At 53.2% G+C, this 21,263-nt stretch overlaps 1 protein-coding gene across 1 annotated transcript; it reads left to right on the top strand.

Annotated features, from left to right (window-relative positions):
- Positions 1 to 6,801: 6,801 nt before the first annotated feature.
- LOC120843337 lies at positions 6,802 to 9,984 on the top strand. Its single transcript, XM_040214670.3, has 2 exons — positions 6,802 to 6,823; positions 6,918 to 9,984. The coding sequence occupies exons 1-2, from the start codon at positions 6,802 to 6,804 to the stop codon at positions 9,974 to 9,976; spliced, it is 3,081 nt and encodes a 1,026-aa protein (XP_040070604.1). The 3' UTR covers positions 9,977 to 9,984.
- Positions 9,985 to 21,263: the final 11,279 nt, after the last annotated feature.

Genomic DNA, 21,263 nt, shown 5'->3' with positions numbered 1-21,263 from the left:
TTACACTCTCCCTTCCTTGAACGATTTATGAGAGAGGTGTGGAATAAGAACGTACGTTAAACGCTTTGCGACCTTTTAACAAATTACTAAAGTTAACACGTCTCCGAACTTAACGAATATACAAAATGTCCTAAGTGAAAATGTTAATCACCTTGCGGAAAATGTTCATTATCTATAAAGTCTTGTGCACTTTAACACGAAAATGAAAAGAGTTCCACCTCTCACTCGCGACCTCTCAACACTCCGCAAAGTTCAACCAGTTTCATCGCCTTATTAAGTCTACATATAAAGCTTTCCCCCTTTGTTGAAAAAAAAAAAAAAGAAAGAACACCATGCGTATATGAACCCGCACATTCCACTTATTTCAAAAATGTCCTGGACACATATGCAGTATTGGTTGTTATTTTGTTAGTGGTGTTATATTTTGGTAGTTTTGTGTTTGTCATGGACATTTCTCCTTGGCCAAGGATTTTCTATGGCAGTGACTGATTCATTTCCTATAGCAAGTAAACATAGCTCATGACAATGACAACTACCAGAAAACCTAACTAGCAAGAACTACAAAACCTTTCTAATTATTGTCACTAAATTCAGAGTCTGAGTCCAAACTACCATTACCAACTGCGAGGATATAGTCCATAAATTTCAGTGGAAGTCTTTTTTTACGTATTGGTCGACTTTGTGCTGTTCGTGGCTGAGAAAATATATTAGGAGCTCTAGATGACTCAGAGGTCGAAGGTGGTGCGTGTAATTCCGTTGTGTCTCATCACCGGAGTCTTCAAGTGGAGGCGTCGACAATGGCGTGCGGGAACGTGCGTCCAGAGGACTACTCGTCCTCGGCAAAGGAACACTGAGAAGTTCTTCACGGGGATCTGGGAAAGCCTCCAGATCGGAGATGGGCAGTTCAATATTTTTATGCACAGGCTGCTCAAGTCTCGGAACAGGAATAAGCCTGGGGACAGGCCCAAGAATTGGAGCAGGCCCGGCGACAGGCCCAGGAACGGAAGCAGGCCCAAGGACAGGCCCAGGAACAGGAATAAGCCTGGCGACAGGCCCAAGAATTGAAACAGGCCCGGGGACAGGCCCAGGAACGGAAGCAGGCCCGAGAACAGGCCCAGGAACAGGAACACGCCGAAGGACAGGCCCAGGAACAGTAGCAGGAGACCCTGGCACTGGAGTGCTGCCGGGCGCCACAAGATGCCCGGGGTCCACAGCGGGACCTTGACCATGGACACTAGTGAATGCAGCAGGAAGATCTTGCCTCTTGGGAGAACCCAGAGTTGCATGGCGGGCTGTACCTGCCACCCGTGCAGCAGGAGAACCGGGTCTCCTCAAGAGACCAGACGCTGCGAGGTCACTAGAGCCTTTATCGTCATCATCATCATCGTCATCTCAGCCTTGACCAGAAACTTGTATCGAAGGCAGTAGTGCAGCTTTTGTAAGTTTCGCTGCATTCCATCTTCTACCATCAGCTAGTTGATACGTTGCAGGTCCTAGCTGTGCTTGTATCATTTGTGGTTCAGTGTATCTACTGTGAAGTTTATTCTGATGAATGGGCTTGAAGACACGGACAGCTTGGCCCGGGTGAAACCGAGGTGTTCGCACCGCTCTACGATGATCCGTGTAAGATTTCATGTGTTGCTGATACCTGTCGACTCTTTGTTGGAGTTGAGCCCGTCTCTCTGGAAGGTCAGCAGAAACTTCGCGGGTTCATACCCTGTACATCTAGTCTTGACCTGTGAATTCTTCCATGCAGAAGAAGCGACGGTGCGAGCCCTGTTGTTCGATGTACCGTACGACGATATGCTTCCAGGTGGTCCCGAACGGCGTCTGGAAGGGAACGACCTTGCACAACGGCCAACTGAAGCCAAGATTTCAAAATGCGATTAAACCTTTCAACCTGCCCGTTGATTTGAGGATGATACAACGATGTTTTCTTATGTTTAATACCATTCTGTCGTAGAAAATCCTGAAACTCTTGAGAGGTGAATTGGACCCCATTGTCAGAAACAATCACACAGGGAAGTCCTTCACGTGAAAAAAACATTCTTCAGAAAGCTGATGACGGTCGCTGACATTACCGACGACGTGGCTTGAACTTCCGGCCACTTAGAGTGGTAGTCTATTAGGACAATGAAAAATCTTTGACTGAACGGTGCACGATCAATCGGACCCACAATGTCAATGCCGAGTTTTTCCCAGGGTTGACTAGGAAACTGGATGGGCTGCAGAGGAGCCGGCGCAGCCTTCACTGTCTTGTCAGTTGAGTGGCACACTGTACAGTTTTCTATCTTGTTCTTTATATGTTGGTTCATGAGAGGCCACCAGTAATGCTCACGGATCACACCTGTCGTCCTCGTGATCCCTTGGTGTACTTCGTGCGCTACTTCCATTATCCTGTTTCGGAACTGCATAGGAACAACTAGCTTCTCTCCTTTGTACAAGATGCCATCGTACAGGAAGAGCTGATCTCGTACCTGGTAGTATGGTCGCAGGTCTGGATTCATTTTGCTGTCCTCAGGCCAAGACGATGTGGCATATCGGATAACGGAAGGCAGGACTACATCATTGGCCGTAGCCTGTTGAAAACCACCCTTAGACAGTGGAACCATGCCAACAGAAACAACCTCCTCGTCAAATCGCATACCCTTTGTGGTTCTCCTTAGGGCCACTGCCTTTGGGAGTACCACGTTCGCGGCGAGACGCTCTACCGCGAAGCGGGTTCGCACTCGCGTGGCATGCTGCTCGTCGAGCGCAAACAGACACCAGTCACGTCGGTAACGGTGATAAACTGTTTATTTACAATGAAACAAAATAACAACACAGCGGCTAAAAGCTGGTGAACGCCGTCGGTGTGGAGATCGCCCACGGCCGAACGGTCGTTCACAAAGGTACAAAGTACGGGGTAAACGCTCACCGGTGCGCCGGAAGGTTCCCCGTTGTCGCCGCCGCCGAATCCCAGGAAGAAGACACAAGCGAGACTGCTGTCCGCTGGTTTTAAGATAACGGCGGGGGCGATGTAGCCAATCAAGGAGCGACACGTCGATCTCCTTTGTGCGGGGGGTCCGTTACGGAAATCGCCCCAAGGGGGAAGAGGAGGAAGCCACTCACAGTGGTAAGCAGCGCCACCTCTCGCTACGCCAGCGCGGCCGCCACGGCGCGCCAAAACGCTGACGCGACAGAATGTTGAGGGATCACAATCCCCACACTCCCCCCTCCTTAGCCAATAGTCACCCGCAAACGGGTGGACCAACACGAACACACAACAACTAGACTAAAATAAGAAAAAAAAAGAAAAAGGCCGCCACGGGACACAACAGCCCGGCTCATTGGTCCATGGTCCAAAAGTTCGTACAGCGGTCCCTCACCAGCGGTACAGCTCCCAGCTGCAGTCGATCGGTTGCGTCATCCCGTGACCGCCGCGCACGTGGCGGGTCACCTCCTGAGCACCCAGGCCGGGGTGGGGCGTCGAGCCCGAAGTGACGAATGTCCCACAGCAGCATTCTGACGCCCAGGCGTCGGACTTGAAGGGGAATACCTGGAGTTGCACGCACTCCGGAGCCATCCACCGCACTGGGAGGGCGCCCTTGGGCTTCTGGTGGTACACGTCCGTCTCGGGGTTCCAGTGCTCCTGGAGAGTGCGAAGTCGGCGACCTTGTAGCAGCCGTGTTCGTCGACGAGCACGTTCCGGGCGGCCAGGTCCCGGTGGATTATCCCTCGGCTTCCGATGTAGTGCGTGCCCTACGAGCCCTGCTGGGCGAACTGCGCCAGGTCCCGGGGCCCTTGGGACTTGTTACGGGACGAACGGGAACAGCTGGTCCCTGGCTGGCGAGCTTTCCGACGCGGCGCGGGTCCCGAAGATGATGAGCGGGCCGCCCCTGGCCTGATGTCGATCCCGACGGCCCACGAAAACGACGGGTTGCTGGTTTGGCCCGCGGCCGGCTGGGGTAGCGGGACAGCCTGACGAATCACGCGCAGCTCTGGACCCTGGACACCGCTGAACTGCCGTAGCCAGGAGACAGCAGCTCCCGAACGACGCGAAGCAAAGGCTGGAGGTCTTCCTCTTCGTAGGTGCGGAACGTACTGCGGTAGAATGACCACTTGGTCTCCGACCGCTTGTGACGACGCTCGCACCGCGCTCTCGCGTTGACAAGTGGCACACGTGAGCGTAGGTGGCAATAACTGACCAATGGCAGTTACGCGTACCCTTTCCCTCGGAAGCCGTGTTTGGGGGATTCCCTTACGGGTTCATCCGGGAGCGAACGCTGAGGTGACGTATGTAGGTCACTGCTTGCCAGTAAACAATGGTGTCTGGCGCGTTCGCGAAGGCAGCAGGTGTATTGTGCTTTGCACTTCCCTTAATGTGACATTTCGCCACTTAATGGGGCTGCCTCTACGAAAACTTCGGATAATAGTTCCTCCGTCTACGCAGATTGTAGCGAGACGCCTGTTGTTCATCGTCGGCGTTATCTCGCGCTGCGGGTGCATGTTTTTGCGGGGGCTGAGTTTGCTCGTTGGCCCCGTTTTCCCTCTCATGGTAGGGTTTCAGGTCGCACACATGCACCGGCCCACCGACTTTTCTTGATTGCAAGTTTGTCAGCTTGTACACGAGTGGGGAGAGAAGTTCCTGCAGTCGGTCTTGAAAGATTTCCCAAAGCTTCGCACCCTTTGGATTTCCTTTAAGATATCCCCACGCCGGATGTCGCGCGTTAAAGTCCCCAGCGACGACAAGCTGTGCTCTGCCCGCTAGCTTTACCACTCGCCTGAGGAGGTCCGGGACGACCGAGCTCCTGTCCCTAGGAGAGCTGTATAAATTAAGGATGAAAAGGTTTCGTTCCCCCTTTTTACTGGGAATCACTTCTACTAGGGTGTAATCCGCCTTGGATCCTTCTATTTCATGCTGAATCGCTGTGATATTACTGTGAACTAGGGTTGCGGTGAGCAAATCCCGCTTCTTCACTACGTCTAATTGATGGTGTGTTTTATAGTTGGCTAGAGAAACAAGCCCCCTATTCTCCTGCAGCGCTATAATGTCGGGCTTCGCCTCGACATTTTGGATGTGCAGGTGCAGGTGGCCCGTCTTCTTTCCAAACCCCCTGCAGTTCCACTGCCACACCCTAATTTGTTGTTCGCGTTGATTGTTGCGCGCCATCCTGAATTTCTAGTCTCTGACAAATAAGCTGCGTGAGCTCATCGAATCTTCCGTTCATGTACACAAATAAGTGCTCCATTTTAGTCTCTAGGGCGGTGATCCTAACGTCTTGAGCGTCCATGCGTTCCTTCAGCTGCGTTAAGAGTTCTGATCTAGCCGTCAAAGTGGGCCTGCCCTCCTCCAAGGGAACTTGCCTCCTCTTCGGCTCGCTCCGCTCAACCTCCTCCTTGTTTTCGGAAGGGGCTTGCCTTTTTAGCGTATTCACCGTTTCGGTGTCCATCGCGTTCTGAGTTCTACCCTTGGCGCCACCCTGCGTCCCCATCGTGGGGGCTGCGGCCTCTATCGCTTTTAGTGCTACCGCTGGCGAGTCTGCCACAAGTTTCTCGCTCGCTTTTTTCTTTTGCGTGTTGTGTACCTTAATCTGGGACTGCAGATCCAGTATGGTATTAGACATCTCCCTCACCTGTTTACGAAGGGCTTCCATTTCCTCGTCTTGTTTCCATCTGACCGACTTGCGTCGGACCGATGGGCTCCTCCCCCTGCTGGAACTCCTTTTCCTCCAGGGGTCGCCCGTCCCTGCTGAGGACCGTTCATGATCCTCTACCAGGGGTGGGAAGGAGGAAGAACGACTTCTGTACCCGTTCTCTCGCTGGTGCTTGTCCCGGGGTCTAGACCTGCCTCGATCTCTCGTTCGACCATCCGTCCCTTGCTTCTCTTTATCAAAGCTGCTCCCGTACTTGCGCTTGATGAAGCGATACTTGCAATTTCTGTTGCTGGTATTGTGGCCCCCGGTGCATATGATGCATTTGGGGGTGCATGTAGGCTGCGCCTCTTCCGGCATGGGTGGATGCTCATCACCACAACGGCGACATAGGTTCCGGCGAGGTAACGGGCACACATCTGTCCGATGCCCCGTCTTCCGGCAGTTATAACATGCCTCCACACGGTCGTGAAAGGGAAAAAGTCGAAGGTCACTCACCAAGTACCGGATCCACCTTGGTAGCTCCCTTTCTGCTATCGTGACGATCATGTGTCTTGACTTGCCCAGTCGGCGTCCGCCGACCACGTTGAGGTTGGGGTTGCGTTTCCGGAACTCGTCAAAAATTTCCGCGTCCGTTTCGTAGCTGTATGCATTGAAGACGATTCCTCTCCTTGAGTCGTCTGGCGGTGGAACGTACGCATTCATCTCGTACGTGTTCTCTCCGACGCTGAGGCTCTTCAGCGCTGCATAGGTTCGGGCTCGCGCCTCGTCCGGCGTGCTTATGGTGAATGTATTGTTCTCCGGGTGGATTCGCAGGTGGTCGTTTTCGATCGCCACCGGTTCCGCAATTTTCTGTACAGTGCAAACCGCGTGCAGTATCTGAGCCACGCCAAAGTCTGTGAGTTTGACTGGGCATCGAGGACGGTACACAATCTTATACTCCCCGTCCGGCAGCCGTGGAATGGGTCCCTTTCTCGCCTTGGGCGGCGGGCGGGGCTTCGCTTTGCTTGCGTTGATGAATAACGTACTCTTCTTTGTTACGTCAGCCCCCACAATGGCGGCTGGCTGCGTCGCTGGTGAGGAGGAAGGTGGCGGCAATAGCGTCCCTCTCGTAGCTCCTTGGTTATCACTCTTCGGCTTGCGTCCGAATTTCTTCTGCAGGGAAAGCATGTTCCAACTCCCGTCGAGGAGTTCGGCTTCGGTTACGGTGGTTCCCTCTTCTTTCTGTTACGGTGGACTTTCAAGACCACCGTAACGGTGGTCTTGAACGGTGGTTCTTTCAAGACCTGGGCTTAACAATATTAAACGATGCACAACAACCAACTCGAATAGGCAATAGCGTTAGTAAAGATACGAGCCCCGACCTCATGTTGACGAGGAATGTTCAGGGGGCAGAGTGGCTTAATACAGGAGTGCCATTGGGCAGCGACCACTATGTAGTCTCTATTACCTTCGACACGGCGCAACACAAACGCAGAACACCCCCGGTAAGAATTACTGACTGGGATAAATTCCGCACCACGAGGGAGAAGCGGGCAGACGGCGGTATTACCAACCTGGACGCCTGGATAAGCGATCTCAAGCGAGACGCAGAGCGGGCCACCGGGGAGGTGGACACCACCGAAGAACACCCGGCGGTAGACAAACGCCTCATGCACATGTGGGAGGCTCACACGTCCCTACTGGGCAGGTGGAAGACGGGCAAAAACAATAGGAAGCTCAGACTCCGCATTTCCAGGTTGGAAAGGGAGATTGAAGATCACGCCAATGAACTCAACAGGCAACAGTGGTGGCAGATATGTGACGGAATAAACGGGCAACTGGGAAATAAGAAATCGTGGTTTCTGCTGCGGCACCTCCTAGACCCGACTACGACCAAATCCGCGGCTCGGACACGCCTGAACCAGATAGTACATCAGTACGATGGGACGGGTGAAGAACTACTTGAGGACTTGAAAGGTAGATACATTAACACGACACAAGATGGGACTAGAGCCCCCGGGTACACTGGAATGGAGAATGAGACACTAGATGCGGACATCAAGGGCACGGAAGTGATGGCTGCGATGGAGAGACTCCGGACGACATCGGCTGCGGGGCCGGACGGAATAAATAACAAAATCCTTAGAAATCTGGATGACAACTCGGTCCAGGCTTTAACAGACTATATGAATAAGTGCTGGAAGGGAGGGAACATTCCGCCGGCATGGAAACATGCCAAAGTAACTTTCATACCAAAGCCTGGCAAGAAGTTGGACATCGAGAACCTCCGACCTATCTCCCTCACGTCGTGCCTGGGTAAGCTCATGGAGCACGTAATTCTCACGCGTTTACAGAACCACGTAGAAACCCATCGCCTCATGCCATACACGATGATCGGTTTTAGGCCGCACCTGTCCACGCAGGACGTGATGCTACAGCTTTCTAAGGAAATCGTAGACCCGGGAAACGGCCACGGTACGCGGGCCATCCTGGGGTTGGATTTGAAGAAGGCATTTGATAACGTCTCGCATGAGGCGATACTCTGCAACCTCTCGGAACTAAACGTAGGGCGCCATACATACGACTACATAAGGGATTTTTTGTCTAACAGGACTGCTCAACTCACCATAGGGGATCTGAAGTCGGCACACATACCACTGGGAAATAGGAGTACGCCACAGGGGTCGGTGTTATCCCCTTTTCTATTCAACACCGCGCTGATCACGCTCCCTAGGAAGCTTAACGGCATAGAGGGTACTAGACACACACTATATGCTGATGACGTCACGATTTGGACGAGTCAGGGATCAGACGGGCAAATCGAGACGGCTCTACAAGAGGCGGCGGACATCGTAGACGCCCACGCCCGTTGGGCAGGACTGGAATGCTCCCCACAAAAGTCGGAATTGCTAGTTATCCGTAATAACGGAAGGGCCTGCAAAACGAAGCCGAACAGGATACAGTTGAAAATTCAGGGAAACGAAATTCCGGAAGTAGACACAATGCGAGTGCTTGGGATGTACATACAATCCAACAGATGCAACAAGGTAACGCTGGACAGGTTGACGACATCGGTCCAGCAAACTATACGGCTCATTAAGCGCGTGGCGACTAGGCGACAGGGCATGAAAGAGCGCGATGCATGTCGGCTTGTTCAGGCGTTTGTAATCAGTCGGATCGTGTACGCCACTCCTTACCTAGACCTCAAGAAGGCCGAGAGTGAAAAGCTGAATTGTTTGATAAGGCAGGCGTACAAGGCGGCTCTTGGTCTCCCCAGGAACGCGTCCACCGTGAGACTTCTATCTCTCGGGGTTCACAACACTCTTGAAGAGCTCATTGAGGCACATCTCACATCGCAAGAGCGGCGGCTCAGGCAGACTGAGACGGGGCTCTGCATCCTGAGAAGCTTAGGCATGAGGAGTGGAGATCCTTCAAGCCAGATGACTTTACCGGTAGAGATGCGCGAAATCATTCGTGTCAAACCTCTCCCCAAGAACATGCAAGCGGGTCGTCACGAAGGCCGGAGGAGGGCCAGGGCGAAGACGTTAAGCAAAAAGTATCAAGGGGACGATAGTGCCGTGTACGTTGATGCGGCAGAATACAACCTTACTACAGGCCAACATGCTTTCGCTGTGAGTGCGGTGAGCATCTCGCGCAGGGTAGCGGCCACGGTGATCACGGGCCGAGTGGAAGAGGCCGAAGAGGCCGCAATAGCACTAGGGATTGTTCAAAAGAGCACCAACACCATTCTAAGTGATTCCAAAACGGCCCTTCGCAATTTCTCGAGGGGACGTATCTCCACCACAGCATACAAAATTCTTAGCACGATGCCAAACGATAGGAAGGAAGTGGATCTGGTATGGGTCCCGGCCCACGTGGGCGTCCCGGGGAACGAGTCCGCTCACCAATATGCTCGAGGTTTTGTCAGCCGAGCAGGTGATGGGGACTTGGACGTCGGGGTCCCACGAGGTGAGGCACTGGATACGTATCAGGCCATAACCAACTATTACAGGGAGCTTAGAATGAGCCTGCCTCCTCCGCACGTTTCGCTCAGCCGAGAACAGGCTACCACGTGGCGGCGGCTGCAAACGCGGTCGCAGCCAAACCCGTGGACATACGCCAATATCTTTCCCGATCTAGTAAACCCGTACTGTCAACTATGCGGCGAGCCTGCCACCTTAGACCATATAATCTGGGACTGCGCGAAGGATCCGCCTCCGGCAGATCTAGTTTCATCTCCCTCACTTGAGCAATGGGAAGCTGTGCTGGCCAGCCCGGACCTGGACGTCCAGTCCCGGGCCTTGGCAAGAGCGCAAGAGGTCGCCGACAGACTTCAACTGCCGACCATGTGGAGCAGCTGAAGGAACCGAAGAAGGTCACCATCTGACTGACAAATAAAGTTTTCTCTCTCTCTCTCTCCTGCACTCGGTACGGGCCACACCACTTCGGAGCCAAAGCGGCCGAGAAGCCTTTGCTGGCATCACTCAGAACATGGTTGCGTCTGAGGACGAGATCGCCCACTTTGTAGCGGAGATCTCGATGCGAGCGGTCGTACTGAGCTTTTTGTTTCGCTCGCGCTACCCCGAGATTGCGACGCGCCTCTGAGAAGGCTTCCGTCATCCGAGTTTGTAGCTGCCGCGCGTGGTCCGTTTGCGTCGGCTGCGCGTTGTCCACCCCGGCTCTCGCCCCTAGGACACGGTCCATGGGGTTCGGAAGCTCTCTCCCGAATGTGAGGAAAGCGGGGGTGAAGCCCGTCGAACGGTTGAGAGTGGTCCGAAGTGCGAACCCGATCTCGGGGATATATGTGTCCCAGTCACGGTGCCTTTCCGCGAAGGCGGCCAGCATTGGTTTGATGTTTCTGTTGCATCGCTCCGTGATGTTCGACTGCGGGTGGTACGGCGTGGTTGTTCTGTGCTTTATGCCAAGGGCCTTGCACGCGTCCACGAATACCTTCCCGACGAAGTAGCTCGCTCGATCAGTCAAAAGAGCTTCGGGGAACCCAAAACGGGTGAAAACCTCCATGAGCTTCTCCGTGATCGCTCGGGCTGTCAGCTTACGGAGTGGAAAAAGTTCCGTCCATTTGCTGAAGTGGTCAGTTACAACCAGCAGATACAGGTGTCCTTTAGGGCTCCTCGGTAGGGGGCCGACCACGTCGCAGGCTGCCAGAGACCATGATTGCTGGCTCGGAATCGGTTGCATTAGGCCCGGGGGTTTGCCGCCTCTTGGTTTGAAGCTTTGGCAAGAGTGGCAGGTGCGGGCATAACGGAAAACGTCCCGTTTCATGCCCGGCCAGGTGGCGATGCGACACAACTTTGAGTAAGTCTTAGAGCCGCTCGCGTGTCCGGCCAAGTGCGAGTCGTGATAGTAGCGCAAAACTGCGTTTCTCAGACTGCGGGGTACCACTACCTTGAACGCCTCGTCGGAGTCGTTCTCGGAGGGTATGTACCTCAGCAAGAGCCCGTCATTGCTCAGCAGATATGAATCCTCCGTGCCCGCACCAATACCAGATACGTCCCAGCACTCGGCGCCTACTACAATACCAGTAGTCCGGTCGCACCGCCCGCCTCCACGGCGTCCGACTCTTCCACGAGTCCGTCGATCACCTTTCGACAAAACGGATCATTCTGCTGGGCTTTCAGAAGCTCTTCTTTGCTGAACACGATTCCCACGGCGCTCACTGCGTCTAGGTGGTTGATCGTCTCGTCCGGGGTGGTCAGATCTGCCGCCTCCCTTTGGGACTGAGTCACGGCTTCGCCTGGCACTGTGAGTGTCGTTGGCTCAGCCTGGGTCTTTGTGGAAATCTGTGTGCAGTCTACGGGGGCTCGTGACAATGCGTCTGCCACCACGTTTGTGCTGCCTTTCCGGTACCGCACGACGTAGTCGTATTTTTGCAGCATCAAAGCCCATCTTGCCAAGCGACCAGCGGGTTCGCGAAGTCGGGAGAGCCATATTAGGCTTTGGTGATCTGTTTCGATCACGAAAGTGGTCCCGTCGACATAAATGTCGAAACGCCGGAGTGCAAAGACGATGGCTAAGCACTCTTGTTCGCATGTGCTGTAGTTCCTTTCAGCTGGCGTCAACGAGCGGCTGGCGAAGGCCACCGGTCGGAGTACACCTTCGTGCTGTTGGAGCAGGACCGCGCCCAAGCCAAGATTGCTGGCATCTGTTTGGATCAGAAAGGGCTTGTTCAAGTCGGGTAGCTTGAGTTCAGCTGTGTCCGCGAGCGCTCGGGAGGTACGGCGAAAGGCCGCTTCCTGCTCGGGACCCCAGCTCCAACTCACGGACTTCCGCAATAGGCGTGTCAGTGGTGCTTGAAGCGTCGCGCAGTTTGGGATGAATTGGCGATAGAAGTTCACCATACCCAGGTAGCGACGGAGGGAGCTCACGTCGGTTGGCGCAGGAAACTCCAGGATTGCCTGTAGTTTGTCGGGATGTGGCGCAAGGCGCCCGCGATCAAGTTCGAACCCGAGCAAGGCGATGCGGGTTTCGGCTATTTGAGCCTTTTCGGGGTTCAGGGTCATTCCCGCGGCTTTTAGCCGGTCGAGTACGTCTTCGAGATGACGTAGGTGATCTTCGAAGGTGTTGGAGTAGACGACAATGTCGTCGAGATAGGCCATTGCGTGTTTCCATTTGGCTTCTCCCAGTACTCGGTCGATCAATCGCTGGAACGTCATTGGCGCTCCGCACAGACCGAAGGGCATTCGTGTGAATTCGAAAAGCCCGCGGTGACAACAGAAGGCTGTTTTTGCCTCGTCACCCGGCTCCATCCGAACCTGGAGGTAGCCTCGGCTAGCGTCCAGGGTGGTGAAGTACCGCGCACTGCCCAAGTTGGACAGAATCGAGTCGATGCTCGGTAGCGGGTAGGCGTCCTTTCGTGGGACGTCGTTCAGACGGCGGTAGTCCACGCAAAGACGTGAGCTGCCGTCTTTCTTCGGGACCAACACCACGGGGAATGCCCAGGGGCTGTTAGATCGCCGGACAACTCCGGTGTCGATCATTTCATCCAGGGCACGGTCGATAGCTTTTCGTTTAGCCAAGCTTACGGGTCGCGCGTTCTGCCTTCTTGGCAGTTCGTCGCCCGTGTCAATGCGATGTCGTACTTCGTTTGTGCAGCCCGGTCGGTCCGTGAACATTGCGTCATAGCGGCGCAACAACGACGACAGTCGGGCTTTTTCTCGCCCTGACACGCTGCATGATTGCGTGAGCAGTGGGTGCGTCATTTCCCCGATGGGGGCGGCGCTTGCTGCCATCGGCGCTGGACTCGGTGTCTTGGGGTCAATGACCCGGTTTAGGGAGTCCCTCGCTTCCTCTCGACGGCTCGTCGCGTGCGCCAATGGTGGCGTTGGCGGTACGGTCGGGGGTTCGCAGAAGGGTTTCAGGGCTGCAAACGTGCCCTCCCGATAGCCTGCGCTGCTGACGTCGATTACAATGCCTGTTTTGGCAAGGAAGTCTCTGCCCAAAATAATGGGCACCGATAGGCCAGGGAGATGAACGAAGCGTTGTCGTCTTACTCGATTCTCCCATCTCGCGACCAGCCGCGCGGTACCAGCCGAAAGGGCGGTTCCGCAGGCTAGGCGAAAGGCAGTGTTGCAATCTCGGAGACGGACAGAATTCTGTCGGAGGTGAGTCAACACTTCATCGCCGAACATCGAAGCGCTTGCTCCGGTGTCGAGGAGTGCCTTGAATGGCTTGCCGGCGATCGTTACAGAAATGAACGGTGCCGGCGTGCCGGTCGGGAAGCCTATTCTGTAGGCGGTCGGCAAAAGAGTGGCCATGGGACCCTCGGATTCTTTGTTAGCCACCGGTCCGTCCGTCCAAGGGCCGTTTACCGGTGGCTTTGCTCGTTTCCCGCACGGTGCGATTCCGTGTTCGGCCGCTCCGGGCACTGGCGAGCGAGATGACCGGGGCGATTGCACCGAAAACATCTTCTGTCGTCGCCTCGCTGGGGGTTCCGCCGTGCGTTTTGGTTTTCGCCGGCTCTGTCGTAGCGTGCATCGGCTCGCTGACCTTGAGGGAGCCTCGTTTGCTCCTGCCTCGCTGCCTCGTTGGGGCGCGAGTCGGTGGTTCTGAACTGCGGCGTCGGCCGGCTTGTTCGTCTACCGTAGGAGTACGGGTCGAGCGCACGATCTGAGATTGCGTACGTGTCTCGGCCCCGATCTTCCGCATAGTTTGCGGAATCGTAGCGCCTTGGTGCTCGAGATGGCGTGTCCCCGCTCCACGCGCAGCGCGGTTCGAGGGCCGCTGACGCTGGAGGCGGAGGCCGGTACGCACGGGCAGCAAGAATGTCTCCCTGAAGGCGCCGGGCCTCGGAGGCGAGCTCGTTCAGATCGCGGAAACGGCTGCCTCGAAGATACGCAGCGAAAGTCGGGTGGCTTTGGCGTATGACGCGTTCCACTCGCTCTGCATTGGGAGCTGAGGGTTCTGCGAGCTCGAAGAGCTCTTGCATGGCTCGTACGAACTCCAGCAGGGACTCGTCCGGATGCTGGGTTCGCTGTTCGAGCTCCCGCCGCATCCTTCTCTCGTAGTCGGCGGGAAGGAATTCGCGGCGGAACGCCTCTCGGAACTGATCGAGCGTTCCGGGTTGGTCACCGACAAGTCGGAACCAGCGGGCGGCTTCGTCGACGAGCGCGATTGGCAGAATGCGCTCAAGTATTTCACGATCGGACATTCCCATCGCGCGTTGGTACTTCCGTAAATCGTCAAGGAAGTCCGTAGCGCTCGCTTTGTCTGCGTAACCCCGATAAGTCGGGACGGGAATTCGGACCGGAGGTCGTTGGGCCTGTGGTGCGAGTGTTGTCGTTCGCAACGCACCTGTCAGACTCTCAATCACACGTGCCGCGTTTTCGAGCAAGGTGTGATGAGGCGCCGCAGCGGTTTCTCCGTGGGGAGACCGGTAGGCTTCGCTTTGTGCCGGCGGCGGAGCACGTGCGTTCAGGGAAGATCCGGGAGCGATGGCGCCCGTCCGCAATGGCGTCGGAACCACGCTCGGCTCCAGGCGTGCGCCGTAGGGCGCTTCTCGTTGGAGGGTTGGCATTTCGGCTTCCCGTTGAAGTGGGGGCCGCGCGAAAGGGTCGGCCACGGTCGCCAGCGTGAGCAAATCCGAGAAGTCGGTCTGCATTGTCACGGTAAGCGCTGGTTGCGCGAGGACTCGTCACTCGGCAGCAGTCGCCACACACAGACGTACCAGGGTTCTGGTCGTCAGCCCTTTTGTTGGGCGCCAACTTGTAGTTCTCCTTAGGGCCACTGCCTTTGGGAGTACCACGTTCGCGGCGAGGCGCTCTACCGCGAAGCGGGTTCGCACTCGCGTGGCATGCTGCTCGTCGAGCGCAAACAGACACCAGTCACGTTGGTAACGGTGATAAACTGTTTATTTACAATGAAACAAAATAACAACAACACAGGGGCTATAAGCTGGTGAACGCCGTCGGTGTGGAGATCGCCCACGGCCGAACGGTCGTTCACAAAGGTACAAAGTACGGGGTAAACGCTCACCGGTGCGCCGGAAGGTTCCCCGTTGTCGCCGCCGCCGAATCCCAGGAAGAAGACACAAGCGAGACTGCTGTCCGCTGGTTTTAAGATAACGGCGGGGGCGAAGTAGCCAATCAAGGAGCGACACGTCGATCTCCTTTGTGCGGGGGGTCCGTTACGGAAATCGCCCCAAGGGGGGAGAGGAGGAAGCCACTCACAGTGGTAAGCAGCGCCACCTCTCGCTACGCCAGCGCGGCCGCCACGGCGCGCCAAAACGCTGACGCGACAGAATGTTGAGGGATCACAATCCCCACACCTTTTCCGTGTCAGGCATTGGCAACCTTGAAAACGCGTCAGCAACGACGTTGGTGGCGCCCTTCTGAAACTCCATCTTAAAATTATAGTTCAGAAGTCTGGATGACCAAATGGTGATTCTAACAGGACGGATTCCAGATCCCTTGATTGAAAGTAACGTAACCAGCGCTTGATGGTCCGTCCGAATTACAAAAGACCTTCCCCACAGATAGACATGCCACTTTTCGCACGCCCATAGACATGCTAGTGCTTCTTTCTCACCAGTACAATACCTTCGCTCGGAATCGGTTAGCGAGCGCGACGCGAAGGCTACAGGACGAAGCTGATTTCCATACTGCTGCTGAAGAACAGCGCCAAGACCATACTGCGAAACATCTGTTGCCACGACGATAGGCAACGTCGGGTAGAACATAGCTAAAATTGGCGCTGCTGTAATGGAAGCCTTTACTTTCTGAAAACTGGCCTCAACTTCCGCGGACCACTTGAAAGGAACTCCTTTACGGAGGAGACGACGCATCGGTTCTACGACCGTAGAACAATGTGGTATGAATTTACTATAATACTCAATAAGTCCCAAAAACGCTCTTAGCTTCACTGAGTCAGAGGGAGTTGCAAAATTCAGGACTGCATCTACCTTAGATGATAGGGGTGCTAACCCTCTCACGGAAAGATGGTGTCACAAAAATGAGAGCTCCTCTACTTGGAAAACACCTTTGCGGTTTAACTTCATTCCCGCTTGGGAAATTCTAGATAAGACACAACGGAGATTCTCATCGTGCTCTTTCAAAGTGGATCCATACACAATGACATCATCTAAGTAAAACTGGACTCCTGGACAATCCTTTAGGATTTTGGACATTATTTGCTGGAAAGCTGCGGGAGCGGATGCTAGCCCGAAACAAACTCGCTTAAAGCGGAACAATCCCTCATGGGTAATGAAAGAAGTGAGGTCACGACTCACCGGGTCGAGACGGACCTGATGATAGGCTAAAGCCAAATCCAGTTTGGAGAAAAACGCTGCTTCACGCAAAGAACTCAAAAGTTCGTTGATACATGGCAGCGGAAAGGAATCGATAACAACGGCTTGATTCGGCGCTCGTAGATTCACACACATACGAATGTTGCCATCTGGCTTGCGGACAACAACAATCGGCGACACCCACTCAGATGCTTGAACACGTTCGATGATACCCGCTCGTTCCAACTTGAAAATTTCTTCCGAAACTTGATCCCTCAATGTCATCGGAAGACGACGGAGTTTTGATTGGACGGGTTAAACTGTATGCCGCACCTTAACCTTGTGTGTATTATTCTTCGCCAGACCCAAACGTGGGGTACAAAGATGTTCAAACTCTTCGAACCCAGGCGGTAACTTCGATGTATCCGTTTTTGTGGAAGCAGGAGTCCCATGATGACTTGTTGATGTACTCGTCTTTTCAGAATGACGTTGAGGACCTGACTTTTACAGAATGGCTTTAGGTATAGTATCTCCAGAGATTGATGAAGCAGGAGATATGTCAGGAATGTTATTTCCAGCAGAAAGAAGACTGGAACTCGCCGCAGGGGATGAACCAGGTGGCTGCGATGCTTGACGGCACGACACGGTGAACGGTTGTCGCTGCGGATTGAGCGTGGCCCTCACATTCCGCTGCGGTGCTCCTCCTGCGTGAGCTGCGTTAGCGTACAAACATTCGTATTTAGCACCATTCAGCATAAGTTTCATTTTACGGACCGCGTCGATTCCGAGCAACGAACGTCCCGTCCTGGGGTGCTATTCTGGTCGCAAACGGGTACCTTTCGAGTTGTGACGTATCGAGAAAGAAGGGGCGGAGCCTCAAACTAGAATGATTCTTGTTTGAGGCTCCGCCCCAACGTTCGGGTTCACGCACGCGGTCAGCTAGAATCCGACGATGCCTTACGTCGCGGTGACGTGTCTACCCAGTTGGGGCGAAGAAATCCCTGCATTTCCCCCTGTTCTTTTTGTTATCTTCTTCCTTTCCTCCGGGACTTAGAACGAGCGAATAACGGAGAAAAGGCTACCTTCCGGAAAATGGAAGGAAACAGAAAAATAATATTATCCTTTTATAAAATACGAATGATTATTTCAATAATTATGACGTAAAGTAAATTTAGCTAAGATATCTCAGCTTTTTTTTCTCGAAGTCTTTCGCTACGGTCTTTGAAAAAAAAATGGCGAAAACCGTGGTAACGACCTTGTGGTGTTTGTGTCTCGCTTGCGTGGTTGCTCTCCCTGTTTCTGCACGATGCGGATGGCATTACGATAAGAAAATATTATGTGAAGGTACGCTGCGACACCGTTATCGTTTGTGAAGCCGTCGTGAACATAAGCTGCAAATGAAATTTCCTGTTCGCCTGTGAAGGAGACTCCAAATGGATACAGAGCTGACGACGACTCTGTGGTAGTATATGACAAGTCATGAGATCGACGCAGAGTGCAACGGTTGTGAGCATTCTCTGGATGATGCAGGAAAGTTTCTTCGGGCAGTTTTAATAATGCTTTGCTCCTTTGCTCACTGCAGTGATTATGCCGGTATAGTCTCCATTAGGGTGCCTTCATGTGCGCAAGGACATTGAGGCACCCTAGTCTCCATAAGCCATGCTCTTCTCTTTCGGCGCTGAAGAAATGCACGCGACGGCATAATCTCGGGCAGTCTTTTTTACTTATTTTTATTTGCAGAAGAGCTCGTGCAAAAAAAAAAAAAAAACGGCTTTTACGTTTTTACACGTCCCTACATAGGTACCTCTAGAAGGCACCCTAGGTACCTCGCTTTCCCATTGGCTTCATTGCGCGTGACGATTCAACGTCATTTGCCATGGAAACGTTCGTGAAACTAGAAAGCCTCTGTTTGCCGCTAATAGTCATTTTTCGAGTTCGGGTTGTGACGACAAAATGACGTAAGAACAAGAATGCACGGGACTATTTGCATTGTTTTAACTCGACAACCGTACCCTTGGCGAGTTAAACTCGAAAGAACATGGCCGCGATGCTCGTCGGATCGACCGCGGCTGGGGTTTGACATGCGATCGGTCACTTGATCAACGCGCACACGAATACTTTCGTGCTGTTGGATGAGCCCATTCGGTGACAGGACCGGGTCGAAGAGCACAGTGAGCTGGCGTTTAACGTCTCCGATGTAACGCTTGAAGAGATGCAAGACTTGGCTTCTATTTGTGCCGGTGTTATGAAGCTTGAAAGTGGTGGTGTTGTTGTGGCTCGTACGGTACCGTTGCTGAGATTATGAAGACGGTAATAGACCTTTATTCAGCGTTGCCGTGCATTAAAATTCAAAACCTCACCTTGGCACAAAGGGAACGACGTTTCCGCGAGCACGGAGGCAGCAGCCAACGGTCTGAGAAAGAATTGTGCCGCCGCCACGACCGCCAGCGATCGCCCCAACGGCAAGAAAACAAACGACAAGCTCATTGAGGTTCGTGTAGTGCTGACTTACTGATTCATCGGACGACAAAGGTGAATGATGTAAAACGCAACGTAAGTTTTCCAGCGTTTTGCAAAACGAATTCGTTTCGTTGAAAATTTAATTTGTGGAATTCGTTAACGCCTTGAAAGTTTGACGGGGACCGCATTGTGAACGCAGGCTTCACACAAGTGTTTGCTACAGTGTGTGCTTTGGCTGCATGCATATAAAGACAAAAACACGGCCTATATAGTGCATAAAATAAAAAAAAATTTCGTTTATATTGATAATGTTGACTATCTATTCAGTGTTGTTGATAGTGGCGTAGCCAGGAACTTCTAAGGGGGTGAGGATGGAGGGGGGTTGAGGTGGCTGGGATGTTCATGACTTGGGGTGCGAGGGGGATGGTTTCGGAATTTGTGTCTATATTCTAGGGCCCGCCGATTTGGGGAGGGAAGGAGCGAAGCCCTAAACCCCCCCCCCCCCCTCGCCCCCCCCCCCCCCCCCCACATAAGGGGAGCATCCTACATTCACAGGCTGCTATAAGCATGTGCATAGCCACTGAGCTCGTACCACAATGGCAAGATAGTTGCTGACATTCTTCACGTTACGTAGCAGTTCTTTCTTTTTTGTACATATGCTCGCTTTTCCTTCACACATCTACTCTGCCTCCGCTTGTCGTTTATGCTTGATGGTGATAGGCCAACAGTGCGTATTTGCTCTGCATCACAGGCAAATTTCAAAAATCCAGCTCACACTACTCTTTAATATCAATGAGTTACTGTCACTTTTGAAACGACAATCTATTGAATTGCTATCATAACACGTATGTTGACTGTAGGACAATTATATTTTTATTGTTTTTCTTGGTCACGAATATGACAACCATCCACAAGACACTGGCTAAATTTCTCGTCTACAGTGGGTAACAATGTTACCATACTGTCAGACTAAACTGCTGCTTTGTAGACAAGAAACGATTAATTTTACGACAGACCTGTTCGTAGTTTATTTCAGGACATTGAAAAGTGTTCTTATGACTTTCCGATGACTGACTTGCAATTCCAGCAGCTTGGCGTGAAAAGGTAAAACATCTAATTGATACAACGAAATGCCATCAGCAACCCATCCAGATTTTATTGCGTAATTGACAGTAGCTACAGACCGCAACAAATTGTCAACTAAAGACATAGGTACTAATGGCGAATTCGGGTGGTCAATCGCCGGCGAGCTCACGCCGGCGGCACAGGCAACGAAAACCGCGCCAGCGGCGCACCACGTGACCCTCTCCACCCGAACACAAAGCGCCTGCAACTGGCGTTTTCGTCTGCCTGGGTCGCTCGTGAACTTCGTTAACTTCTTCCGCGATTATTTTATGATACAATAGGCACGCTCTAGGCATCAGCAACATATATTCGGACACTGAGATGTGGGTAAACAAATTGTAATATATTTTGTTTAGATTCTCGAGGAACTGTTGCCATCTTACAAGGATCCTAGAAGGCTCACCAGCGTCGCCATTTTATATTCCATTTTCTTGTTATTACCTTTTTGCTGGAATCCTCAGCATTTTGATTTGACCCAGCCCCCTAAAATAGTAATGCGCGTTCAAGTGTCGAGCTGCAGCACTATCAATACATTTTTTACAGCGGTGTAATAACACGCTGTGTCCCATAGGAAACTGATCTTGCGGAAGCTTCCTTTAAAATATTTTATCTTTATCTCCGTTGTTTTTGCTGTCTTTCTCGGACCACAGAGGGGTGTCTGTCTCAGTGGCTTCGTTTTCTACTAGAACACGCTCTCGGCGACCATTGTTTCGTTTGGTTCCCTTTCCCGATTCGGATATGACGATACCGGATACAGTCTGGCAGACAAGCTGCCCGACCTCTTGGAGCTCGGGCAAAAATTGTGCCGGTAAATTGCCAGCACACGCCTGAGAACTGCCACCCGAACGGCGCGCACTCGCCAGCCTTTGACCACGCGAACGCCCTTGGCGGAGATATGGCAAAATATTTTGCCGGGAAATGACCACGCGAATTCACCATAAGCGTGCACTAACTTCGAAGCGGTAGAAACCCTGAAGTTTAAACGTCAACTTGCCACCATGTTGTTAATGGCAAAATGGTGATTGCGGCAAAGTGTTGGAGTCCTTCAGAATGGTGACGGTCTCCTTCAGACCGATGATGACGGTGACAAAGGTTTAGTTAGAGTCTAAGTTTAGTCAACGCACCCGACGACGTCGGTGTGCTTGTCATGGTGGCGACGAAAGCCTTCTTTCGCACATGCCTCAGCTGCCTCGGTCCGGGGTTTTGTCGACCCAACCGTCTGTTCCCAGCCGGTTGACAGCGACACTCACGACGGCCGTCAAGGCTCTGATCACCATCCACTGGGCATTAGCTATGTGATCATCGGGTGCAACCGCGCCCTT

Source organism: Ixodes scapularis, unplaced genomic scaffold (assembly GCF_016920785.2).
Source record: "Ixodes scapularis isolate PalLabHiFi unplaced genomic scaffold, ASM1692078v2 ptg000058l_1__unscaffolded, whole genome shotgun sequence".
Lineage (NCBI taxonomy): Eukaryota > Metazoa > Arthropoda > Arachnida > Ixodida > Ixodidae > Ixodes > Ixodes scapularis.
Note: the sequence above shows the minus strand (reverse complement) of the source record. Positions and strands in the feature narration are given on the sequence as shown.

Coding starts and splice junctions, on each gene's coding strand:
- LOC120843337 (XM_040214670.3), top strand. CDS start 6,802: ATGTTCCAACTCCCGTCGAGGA. Junction 6,824..6,917: donor GTTCCAACTCCCGTCGAGGA/GTTCGGCTTCGG, acceptor GGTTCTTTCAAG/ACCTGGGCTTAACAATATTA.